Source organism: Protopterus annectens, chromosome 6.part1 (assembly GCF_019279795.1).
Source record: "Protopterus annectens isolate FY-2018-M chromosome 6.part1, PAN1.0, whole genome shotgun sequence".
Lineage (NCBI taxonomy): Eukaryota > Metazoa > Chordata > Ceratodontiformes > Protopteridae > Protopterus > Protopterus annectens.
Window position 1 is genome coordinate 376,069,249 of NC_056738.1, and position 12,642 is coordinate 376,081,890.

At 35.1% G+C, this 12,642-nt stretch overlaps 1 protein-coding gene across 2 annotated transcripts in view; it reads left to right on the top strand.

Moving 5' to 3' along the window:
* The window catches only part of LOC122805570 (sodium/calcium exchanger 1-like), a 1,812,535-nt gene that overhangs the window by 424,050 nt on the left and 1,375,843 nt on the right, over window positions 1-12,642 (top strand). For both annotated transcript variants that reach the window (XM_044075789.1, XM_044075788.1), the window contains one exon: window positions 1,451-3,251. In XM_044075789.1, the coding sequence (XP_043931724.1) occupies window positions 1,471-3,251 (1,781 nt within the window). In that variant the 5' untranslated portion in view covers window positions 1,451-1,470. The remainder of the gene's footprint in view (window positions 1-1,450; window positions 3,252-12,642) is intronic.

A 12,642-nucleotide genomic window follows, 5' to 3' on the forward strand; every position in this document is an offset into this window, starting at 1 on the left:
ATCTTTAGAATGGGTAATTCTGGTGCTGTTTATTTTTGTGGATATGCAGGAGATCCATCAGAGTAGACACTGACAATGCCTTGTATACCAGGTATAGAGCTCCCCTAAACAGCCGGTAGAAGACAGAATACAGGGACAGTAATTCCAGATGTGTGTATATGGGTCTGCTTAAAATAATCGAAAATCCACATACCCAAAAATGAAAAGACTGAGAAGACAACACCAAATCTTCACTTAAATAACTCCTCACATAACCAACAATTTACCTAGGGAAAGGAGGCAGTTGGACAACATTTGGAAGTTTGCCCTTTTCCCCATTATAGTGCAATCTCAGAGTTGGTATAATTAGTTAGGGGGGTATAGGGGTAAAGCCCCTCACTTGTATGGGTTTGGAATGCTTCAGTGTCTCTTTCTGTGTGTGTTGGCTGACTGCCTACTTTCCCTGGGTAAATTGTCAGTTATGTGAAGAGTCAATTAAATACAGACTCGGTGTTTCTGTCTCAGTCTTGCCATTTTTGGGTATGTGGGTTTTCGATTTGAAGTAGGCCCATATATATATATATATATATAGAGAGAGAGAGAGAGAGATGAAACATTAAGTAGTGGAAGTCAGTGTGCACACTACTTATTGAATACAAACTGACAGTTTTCAGAGTTTTCTTTGAGGTGTCAGTCTTTGGCAGAATAGTCAGTGTTGAGCAGTTGCTATTTGCTGTAAAGTACAGCAAAACACACAGTACATTGTATACTATAGTATAGCTACAGGCAGGACTAAATTCTAGCTATGAACACAGAAGTATAGCAAGTAATTGTGATTTTATTAAGCATACTGTTCACAATAAGTTTTACAGTATAGTATCAATAATCTTCTTAACTTGGTTTGCCGAGTTTGCATAGGGTAAACATGTAACTCCACTGGATTCCTTTATAGTGTTTTTTGGAGTAATTGTTCATTTTTGTTTCTGTCAAAGACAGAATTTGATTATAATCCATGTGAAGAAGATTAATCATCTGAAAGAAGGTGCAGTGTCTAAATAAATGTTATTCTTGAAGGAGGTCAGAAATAATGATAATAAATGATAATAAATAATAAATGATAATAAATATTAAAATTCTAATTAGAATAATATGCTTTGATTACCCTTTCAGCATAGTAAGATTTACGACAAAGACTCAGAAAATATGCATAAAAATATTACTAAGCAGCCTGAAAAGGGATACAACAGATATTTCACCAATGAATGCTGAAGAAGTTTTCTATTATTTAATGTTTACTTGGAGCATAGATGGCTGCTTAGTGATTGCCTTTGACACATTGCAGTGCAACTGGACTTGGGTTCTACTTTAAAAAAAATGTGACACGTCAGGCATTATATATCAGTCACATCATATTGCATTAGCATTCTGTATATCTGTAAAATCCTAACACTGATGTTTTGTTTTCTTACAGATATAGGAGTATCTGTCATCATGGCTATTTCATGCAGTCACATTTTGTCATCACTAGCCTTACAAGTCACTGTCTTATTCCTGTTTCTACTTTTCCTCATTCAACAAACAAATGCAGAAGACGCACATTCCACAGACTCCAAGACAAATGGCAGCTCCTGTCAAGGGTCTTTTAAATGTGCAGACGGTGTTGTCCTTCCAGTATGGCTTCCTGAAGACCCTTCTGTCGGTGATAAAGTTGCGCGCGCCATTGTTTACTTCGTTGCTATGATCTACATGTTCCTAGGAATGTCTATAATAGCTGACCGTTTCATGGCCTCCATTGAAGTTATTACCTCTCAAGAAAGGGAAATCACTATTAAGAAGCCTAATGGAGAAACGATGACCACTACAGTGAGAATTTGGAATGAGACTGTGTCCAACCTCACGCTCATGGCTCTTGGATCTTCTGCACCTGAAATTATGCTGTCTGTCATTGAAATATGTGGACATGGATTTAATGCTGGAGATATGGGGCCAAGTACTATTGTTGGAAGTGCTGCCTTCAACATGTTTGTTATCATTGCTCTCTGTGTCTATGTGGTCCCTGAAGGAGAAACTAGAAAGATTAAACACCTAAGAGTATTTTTTGTTACTGCAGCATGGAGTATCTTTGCCTATATCTGGCTCTATTTAATCCTTTCTGTGTTTTCTCCAGGGATAGTTGAGATATGGGAAGGACTTCTGACATTTATGTTTTTCCCTGTCTGTGTTGTTCAAGCATGGATTGCTGACAGACGACTGTTATTTTACAAATATGTCCAGAAAAGGTATAGAGCAGATAAAAATCGTGGGATAATTATAGAGACAGAAGGAGGTAGTTCATTTCCCAAGCTGGATATTGAGATGGATGGCCAAGTAGGAGTCAATTCTCATAAAGATACATATGATGGAATACTGACCATACCCGAAGACACCAGGGATCAAGAAGATGAAGCAAGGAGAGAGATGGCACGAACATTGAAAGACTTAAAACAGAAACATCCTGACAAAGATATGGAACAGTTGATTGAGATGGCAAATTATCAGGTTCTAGTTCAACAGCAAAAGAGTAGGGCATTTTATCGAATTCAAGCAACAAGGATGATGATTGGTGCTGGAAATATACTGAAAAAGCATGCTGCTGACCAGGCACGTAAGGCGGTTAGTATGCAGGAGGTGCAAACAGGTGAGGATGACCATACCACTAAGGTTATGTTTGAACCTTCCCATTACCAGTGCTTTGAAAATTGTGGATCCCTTGTCCTAACAATAGTTCGCAAAGGAGGGGACATGAATCATACAATCAAAGTTGACTACAGGACTGAAGATGGCACAGCCAATGCTGGTTCTGACTATGAGTTTGCTGAAGGTACTCTAATTTTCAAAGCTGGTGAGGTACAAAAGGAAATCACCATTGGGATCATTGATGATGACATTTTTGAAGAAGATGAGTACTTTTATGTACGTCTAAGCAATGTAAAGGTTATTCGAGCAAACACAGGAAATGATCAGACTGAAGCTCCTCCAAAAGCATGTCTTGGGTCGGCTCACACAGCTACTGTAACGATTTTTGATGATGACCACGCTGGTATATTTACATTTGAGAGTGAGTCCATGAGGGTCAGTGAAAGTATTGGGATTATGCATGTAAAGGTACTCAGAACATCAGGTGCTCGTGGCAAGGTGGTTGTTCCCTACAAGACTCTAGAAGGTACCGCCAAAGCTGGTGAAGATTTTGAAGAGGTATCTGGCAAGCTTGAATTCCAGAATGATGAGACTGTGTGAGTACTAATTAATATTTTTTCCAAACTAACTTATTACTGTTTTCTTTAAAAGATAATGCAATTGATCTGCATATCCTGTTTCTGTGTGACACACTGCTTTTTTCTTCTATTTTTTCTGACAATTGTAATTGTGCATATGTGTGTGCATGTGTGTGTGTGTGTGTGTGTGTGTGTGTGTGTGTGTGTGTGTGTGTGTGAGTACACATAGAGTTGTATCTACCAAGCTCATGAAACAGCATATTAAACCATATAATATACAAAACAACAAGCAATGTATAATTAATGAAATGCAAAATTATTAACTGTTGAAAGTAGAGATCAGATGTCAGACTCTTGTCTGTATATAATTTATCATCATTTACTAATAATGCTAATCTTCATGCAACATATTCATGTTGCAAATCTATTTTCATGGAGAATATTTTGTCAACATACTGAATAATTAAAATCAAACAGCTGTCTGTAGCATTGCACCTCTGTTAGTTGTACCTGGTGTAACACCATATGATTTCACAACTATTGCTTTATCAGACATCAAAAGTAAGCATAAAGCAAGTTGCATATACACAAGTACAGCTTAATGCCTTAGTTGCCCCTTCCTCAAACACAGACTTAATGAAGTTACCTCAATGAGACCAGGAGATAAATTAGCATTTAAATCTTGTATAACAACCAGATAAATGACAGGTGAAAAACAGCTCTACTTTCCAAGCATACACTTTTATTTTTTTTAAGAACAAAATTCTCTAGCGCCTCGGCCTTAGCCTTTACAGAGTAAAACTTTCATTACTAAAAATACCTCCTTTTATATACAATTCTAACACATCTTAATTAATCAATTTACATGCTAATCATTAAAACACATTCCAAAAAAAGTTTGAAACAGTGGGAACATACTCTTGTTTAAGTAAAGGTGTGATTTATGTTATAGTTTGTTCCTGTAATAAACATTACATAGGAGAAACAAAAAGGTCATTGGCTGATAGAATAAAAGAGCATGTTAGAGATGTTAGAAATAATAAAATTATGAGTCCTGTAGCGAAACATTTTAATAAAGAACATAAAGGTGAAACAAGTACTATGAAAATAACAGTATTGGAACAAGTAACATTACAATATGAAAATGTTGAGTTATTAAAACACATATTGAGATGAAAGGAGTCTATTCTTATAATGAAATATAATACATTGTTACATAATGGATTAAATAAGGAATGTAATTGGCAGAGTTTTTTATGAATTTTTAACTTTGACTTTAAGAATGTATTGGAATGTGTTTTAATGATTAGCATGTAAAGTGATTAATTAAGATGTGTTAGAATTGTATATAAAAGGAGGGATTTTTAGTAATGAAAGTTTTACTCTGTAAAGGCTAAGGCCGAGGCGCTAGAGAATTTTGTTCTTAAAAAAATAAAAGTGTATGCTTGGAAAGTAGAGCTGTTTTTCACTGGTCATTTACCTGGTTGTTATACAAGTTTGAGTTATTTTGTTGTGACTATAGCATTTAAATCTGCCTGTAATATTTCTTATAGTGAAATATCATTTGTATCACCTCCTTTTAAAAGCAGAAAAATAATACCTATAAATAAAAACACAAAACTTTTAAAATCTGAATATTTGACAGCATATCTTGCTGAAGCATTGACCAGATTTCTTTTTCCAATAGCATATAGATTTTCATATATATATATATATATATATATATATATATATATAGATATATATATATATATAGATATATATATATATATATAAGGTCCGTTAACCTTTCCAAGGTTTTGCACATATAGAAAGATTCATAAGTAATCAATAATGCTTTATAAATTGCAAACTTCATATTCATCCAGCATAATTCTAAAATAATATAATTAGCTCATAAATAGATACTTAAATATGTTTTATTTAGGAATACTATTTCATACCACAGGATCATTGTAGATTACTAGGCTATTGACATAAAGGTAATTTTAAGCCTACCTATTTAATCCCAAGATTGCATTTAATGATGACTGCCCATGTCCAGGAGGGTTGTCAGTGCTGTCCCTGGTAAGAATTTACTGTGCCCCATCCACTCGTCCAGGTTCTTCTTGAACGATGTCATAGAGGTGCTCTGTTTCACATGAATTGATAGCCTGTTCCAAAGATGCGGGAGTCGCTGGGAGATAAATTTGTCCCTCCAGCATGTTCTTTTTAAGCCACATACCATATTTAGGTCCCTGGAATGGTTATCCATAGTCCTGTTTTTTTTTTACGGATCTGCAGCAAGTTCATTAGTTTTGATTCTTGGATTGCACTGTAGACCAGGGGTAAGTCACCCCTAAAAGGTCTAAATGATACAGAGTATACTGACACATATAAGCATACCTATATTTGGTCCACAACTATCATTTAAATACATTTATCATATGTGCATAACCGTAATTGTTATTTAGCTGGGACTTGATATGTTTAAACTTTTGATATGTTCATTTTGGTACATTATTTCCTACAGCAAAAATATCCTTGCTAGAATTTATATAGAAATAAGCACACTGGCTCTATAGTGTAGAGAAACAAAGCCCTATGAGTCAGATGACCTAGGTTGGACCAGTTGTCCAAGTGCTGGATGTCTAATTGGGGTTTGAGAGTGAAATGATGAGGCAGATGTCTAGTCACATCTTCTGGGGATACTGACATCTAATAGACACTCAAAGTTGGAGAGACATTACCTAGTAATGTATTAAGTGGAAACTTACTGAAGCATCACCATGGAGATTAGAAGAGCTCCCTTATCAGACCACATTGCATGCCAAACCATAGTATATCAGCCATCATACTTGAGAAGTTTAAGGTAATCCAGCAATCTACTATCCTTATCAACTTTCCAGCCATCTACATAATGGTAGTCCATGTGCTGTTACTCCATTCTCCATTTTCAAGAGAGTAATTAACCAGATAACCACAAGCCTTACTACACTAAAAACTGAGAGTCCACTGCATTAAGTATTATGTCTCAAGTATGACCCAAAGTCCAGTTGCATCTGAGAGAACAGATCAATGGGGAACCATTAGGTGACTCAGAGGTGACAGACTGCAGCAGCTGTTCTGATAAGTGGAACAATCAGCAGCAAAACCTAACTAACTAATTAAGTAATTAATAAAAAATATACTATGAAGATATAGTGAACTCTTATAGTGCAAATTAAATAGAGATAAAATGTATGTACTTCAACCAATATTTACATTTGGGAAATTATGCTAATAATGTGGTGAAATCTATTAATCTGTTAGCCATTAATTCATGCATGTGGTCAAAACCTTGAGAAAGTTAGATAAATGTAACATTCATATGCTCTTATAAAACATGGAGGACACTTTAACAACACTTGTGGGGACTGTTTAGATTTTAAAAGTTTTAAGATTTTATTATAGATTATTACCTTTTAGTCCTTAATAGGAGATGATATATAATCCTTTCAAGTTTAGGAAGTATTGCTGGCAGTCATTTAATTGCTGATTCACCCCTAGCTACACTGAGGTAATTAAAATTAAGTATCTCTTGAGAATGACATAATTAGGGTATGAGACTGTAATTGTAAATAAGGAGATTGTATTTGTTTATTCTTTAATGCCTAATGAAACCCTAGTCGAAAAAGTGCTTGCACCAGGTTTTAATGAGTAACATAAAGAATGCTGTTATAATTTTTCAATGTACACTTTAAACAGTAAATATGTTTTGTGCATGCAGCTATTGGTAAATTCCAGTCTTATGTTCACATTGCCATAGCAGCATTGTGATGTGTCAAAATTCAGTTGTGAATGGGGTTGTTTAGACAGGATGGCTGAGCTCTGAAAGTCTGCTAAATAGTATATCTTTAACATGCTGCTTATTAAGTAAGATTGCCAGAGCCATATCTGTGTGTAGTACACATAATTGTAATATTTGTAAGATTTAACATTTCTGCATCATTAATAACATCAAGAACAATGAAGATGTTATAGACAAGCTCCTACTTTATAAGGTTAAATATTTTTTTACTTTTCATTAAATGTTTCCTAAACTTCTATTTTCATGTCTTATGACATTTAATATTTTAATAACTTATGAATTATATTTTGACCTCCTCCCCAGGCCTGCCTCAGATGAAGTTTTCATGATTAATATCACCATTTTTGTAGTCTACTACAATGTGACACAGAAAACAAGATATAGTTTTATATGTGTTTGAGTCATGGTGATGCAGAATATTATACATTGCGCTTCTCAACGAAATTCAGCATATTTAAGTTCACAGTACCAAATAGTCCTTGGACCTCTCAAGTCTCCCTAGCTTGGAAGAATACCTCACTTATCAGGTTTAATTTGCCACTTCACATAATATACCGATTTTCAGGTTTGTTTTACTCCTTTGCACGATTTTCTGAAGTCCTTTCATCTATCTAGTATGCACAAAACCACCTATGACCAATAATTTAAAGAAAAAGGGCACGCATTTTGCATTGCCCTTTTCTGAAGAATAAATGACTTTCTGTGGTAGAATTTTGCAGTACACTTCATTAAAGTCTACATATTTCACATAGTTTCATTGACAATGTGCTTATATTTTTCCATAATTTTTGTCATTCTCTATTTTTAATTCATGTGTTTCTGAGAAGTGGCCCACATTCCCACTGGAAGTGGTAAAAGTAATATGCTATTTGGTGTTCAAATGTTTTGCTAAATACATGTCAAGATTTTTGGCTTGATGTACCTATTTTTTAAGGGCCTTTCAATGTTGAGAGGTATGGTACTTATTCTGCAATGTTCCCTTACCAATATGAAGCTGCTTTCTAAGTATCTATTATTCTTTCACTTTTTTATTAGAAACTGAATGTTTTGAAGTGAAAACATGGTCACAACATTAATGTTTTATATTTCACCGACTTTACACCATATGTTTTTCTTTCTGAGTATCCTACAGCTGCTGTTATTCCCTGGGTTTCACTCTGAGTGTAACAATTCTTCTATGAAACTGTTTATTTGGAGCATGGAAATGTAGCTGTGAAGTGATAATCTGCCTTTTCATGTTATATTATTATTTATTGTACATCTGTGATAAAAACTATAAAACTCAAGCTTACAGCAGAAAAATGTTATTGCATTTAATTTAATTTTGGCTTTAGATTGCAGAAAGTTAAAATGCAATCATGGTACCTGCATTACTTACCGCTTCAAAAACTGAACATTTTACTAAAATGGCTTTCTGTGCTTCTACAGAGTGTTATTCAGCACTGGAGGATACATAGTCTTATGACACAGACATCTTATAATTAGAAAAATAAATGGATACGCTAAAAACATATCAGAGAAGACAGCGTCTCTGTCGTCAGTAGGAATGCTACAGTGAGTTATTGAAAATTTGCAACATAAACATTTGGAGATGCATTCTGAAGTTCTCATACATATGTGAAATTCCATTTTAAGGCTACCAAACCTGAATGGGATACATTTTGTACCATACATGTAATTTTCGAAGACCTATCTTGCATGTGCTTTGAGATATTTCTCTAGGGAGCTGTGAGAAAGCATGTGTCAAAAAGCATAACATTTTATCAGAGTTTACAAAATGTTCTAACCAAAAGTTAAGTATTCACGACCCACGTACCTTACATATAGTAGACGTGTTTATCCTCTCCCTTTTTTCTCTCACGGTACTGAATTTATAGATGCATTTAAGTAGACTGATTCTCTGCAGTGTTATAGTCAATGAAAACATTATAGCTGTTTTAAACCTTCTCAAGTAACAGGTAAGAGCCACAGCATTAAGAAAGTGAGATTCTTCTGCATGTAGACAAAATATTAAGTACATTAAGCTTTTGTAGCACTGCGCAGTACTGCAGTGGAGATGAGCAGGTTAGAGCATTTGTCTTATGTATAACTTAATACAAAACTGAACACCTGGCATTGCACTACCACTGCACATGCACACATCAATGGATTCCAGAATTAGCCATTCCTATCAGTATCAAAGCATATTAAAGATACGCATACCATTTCCTAGGTACAACAGTAATGAAATAATTTAAGACTTCTCTTATTGTTTTAGTCTGTCTTGACTCAGAATGACTCCGGGAATGTCTGAACCATAGAAAGAAGTGGTGGTGTTCATGGAAATGGGTGATAATGATCATTATGACCACTTGAAAATTAAATGTAGAAAAAATCAGGGGAGTACAGCTAAATAGATTAAAAGGGGGTAATACTGAAGGGCCAGTGGAGATTTGTACTTGGAGCATTTGCTGCATAATAATAATAATAATAGTTGTTTTTGTTACTATTGTTATTATTGTTATTCAAGAAATGTGCCAGACATTCTCTTGTCACCTCACCAGAACTTTCAATTAGGTAATACAACTCTGAAGTAAGACAATATATTTTGTTTATAAGATCGAACGTTTTAGGCAAACAATGTTCTTGATGTCAGAAAGAATAAAAAAATCACAATAAAAATCATCTAAATATTTTGTTAAAATTACCTTGAAATCAGGGTCTTACATGAGTTAAGGAGAGACACAGATAGATTTAGAAATGGCTCTACTTCACTTACTTGAGACACATTTGCTCGACACACATGCCATCTCTGTCACCTGTTCATTTTGGCAAGTGTTCAGATTCCCAATAAATGATGTCCCTTAACTAAGAATCCCTGCCAAAGCCCAATATTTTTTAGCCCTATGAGAACCCAGAACTTGAACCTAGAAACACCTACCTGGTCCCTAAACCTAAACTGATGATCCACTCTAAACCTAAAATCCCCCTCACCACCCCTTCCTAAATCTAAAGCAGTGATTGCTACCTAAACCTAACACCCTCCCCAAAAACCTAATATACTAATCAATACATAAATCTAAACTCTCATTTGCTTCATAAACCTAAACTCCCTGCCCCCCCCCAAAGTTAAACTCCTGATCTATTCCTAAATCTAAAATCCTCCTCCCCTCCCTGAACCTAAAGTTCCCTTCCCTGGTTCCCTTCCTGACTTACCTAGACCATGAGCATTTCCTGATTCCTAATATGCCTGCTATTGCATGTGGCAGTTGATTGGATGAACTCATTCTTGAGTTTCAGTGTGAGCAGTTGCTTTTAATGTTTGCATTTGCAATTGTGCAGTTCGCCTAATTTTCTTATACAAATAGGTCTAAACCTTTTTGTTATAAATTTCAGCATTAAGACTTCTTTCAATCAGATTTATCAGTTTATTCCACATGAATTTTAATGTTATATATTGGGCTTTAGACATAGTAGAAAGCGATATCTTTTTGCATTGGTTACCTTTTTATCACCCACTGTCATTTTCATTGCATTTTGTTTTATGTCTAATGAAATATAATTGTAATCCTCTCTCTAATGTACTGCAGCTGGTAACACAATGCTCCATTTCTGCTTTGATAAAACTTGCATTCATAATGTTGACAGCATTTATTACTTTTGCAGCATTGCAAATATATGTCATTAACTCTCTTCCTCAACATTTGTTGTCATGCCAGTAAATCTGCCCTGTTGCTTGTTCACCCTCCCCAGCATTTTGTACAGATATCTACCTACGTATGCATATAGTTCAGGACTGCAAATATGGACATTTCTCATCAGTTTATATGTGAACAGCAGGTATTATATTACCTTGCCCTTGTCAACAACGTATTGATTGAGTACTACTGCAATGTGCTTGTTAAGTACATCAAATGCAAATTCCCCAGTATAATATGCGCAATAGATTGCATTCTGAACTACTAGATATAGTTGATGTTTATCACTGTTAAACTTTTTCACATCTCCCTCATTTCTGCTATTATATAATTGTCAGCTGACTTGTCATGAGTTCTTATTTAATTTTCTTTTGTAAATTTATATGGTACCCAAAGCTGAGAAAACTTTGAGAATGGCTTCATTTGATTACTGTAAATATTTATACAGCCATGGTCTGCCTTTACAGATTACTGATAATTATTCTCATATATCATGGCCTCCACTGCAGTCTAAGGACCAGGGTGACATCGACAACACTTTATTCCCGTAATGTTATAATCTTTCATACTCTCCTGTAACACAAAATTAGCCCTTAATCCTTCTATTATATGAAGATGTCTGCATAATGACAAGTATTGGCCCAACCCCATTTTGAAAATATTTAGTATTCCTGTTTATATAGTTGAAATAATTAGTGTTATCATGAGAACTAGCCTTCTATTATTTTTACACTTATGACAAATACAGATAACACCAGTGATCTTGAACAAATATGGCTTCTTACCTACTTTGTACATTTCAATAGTAGAACTGTTAATTTTTCTGAAAAATAGGAACTTATTTTAGAAGTCTGTTATTAAATGCCAATTACAGTCCCATAGAATATGTATAAGCTTTACATAACTTTTATTTGGATAGTATATATTCTAACAGCTCTTAATAACGCATCAATTGATAACACTTCATTCAGATTTTGGTTGTGGTAGATGGTTAGTCAGAATGAGAAAATCTTAAAGTCATTTGCTGTCTCTAAATTCCAGAAGAATCTTAGCATTCTAAATAGGAGAAAAGAACACATAGTTACTTCAAGGGGTGAAACTAACCTTGTTTGCCATCAGGTATTATTATAATGATTTGTGAGATATGATGCAATCAAATGGAATTTCTTTCCCAAACTTTTTATTTACATTCATCCAGGTGCTTATGGTATAACTTTTGCCTTAGTTTTAAACTGCACAGCCAAAGTGTGGATATGTCTGTCTCTGAAGTTAATGTTTGGGAGATGGCTGGCCAGAGTACAGCACATTAAGAAACTGGAACATGCAATATTACTGCAAATTCACTGAGATATTAATAAGTAAGTGGAAATGTGGTGTTAGTGTTAATCTTGACACAAACAAACAGCAGGATGGAATTTTCAATCTTACCTAGTAGGATGATGGTACTGTGGTAGTGTTGTCGCCTCACAATAAGATGTTGTCCTGTTCGATTCTCAGCTAGAGCGTCTTCTGTGTGGAGACTTGCTTGAATGGGCATACCTTCGTTTAAGGTTGTGCATCAGAGCTGGCAACTCGGCACGTAAAAATCTACTGCGAATCATTAGCGGACCGGAGTTCCGCTGTGGCGACCCCTAGCCGGGAAAAGCCGAAAGACACAACAATAACCTAGTAGGATGATTGCTTAATATTCATGCAGGTTTTGCAAGTCCCACATGTGCATGCATAATGTACAAGTCCAAAGTATGTGTGCAGGATGTACATTTTCCATATATGCATGCAAGATGTTCCAGTTCCATATCTGCATGTAGAGTATGTCAGCCCCGTGTGTGCATGCAGGATGTGCCAATTCCATGTGTGCATTTAGGATGTGACAGTCTCATATGTCCACACAGGATGTCCCAGT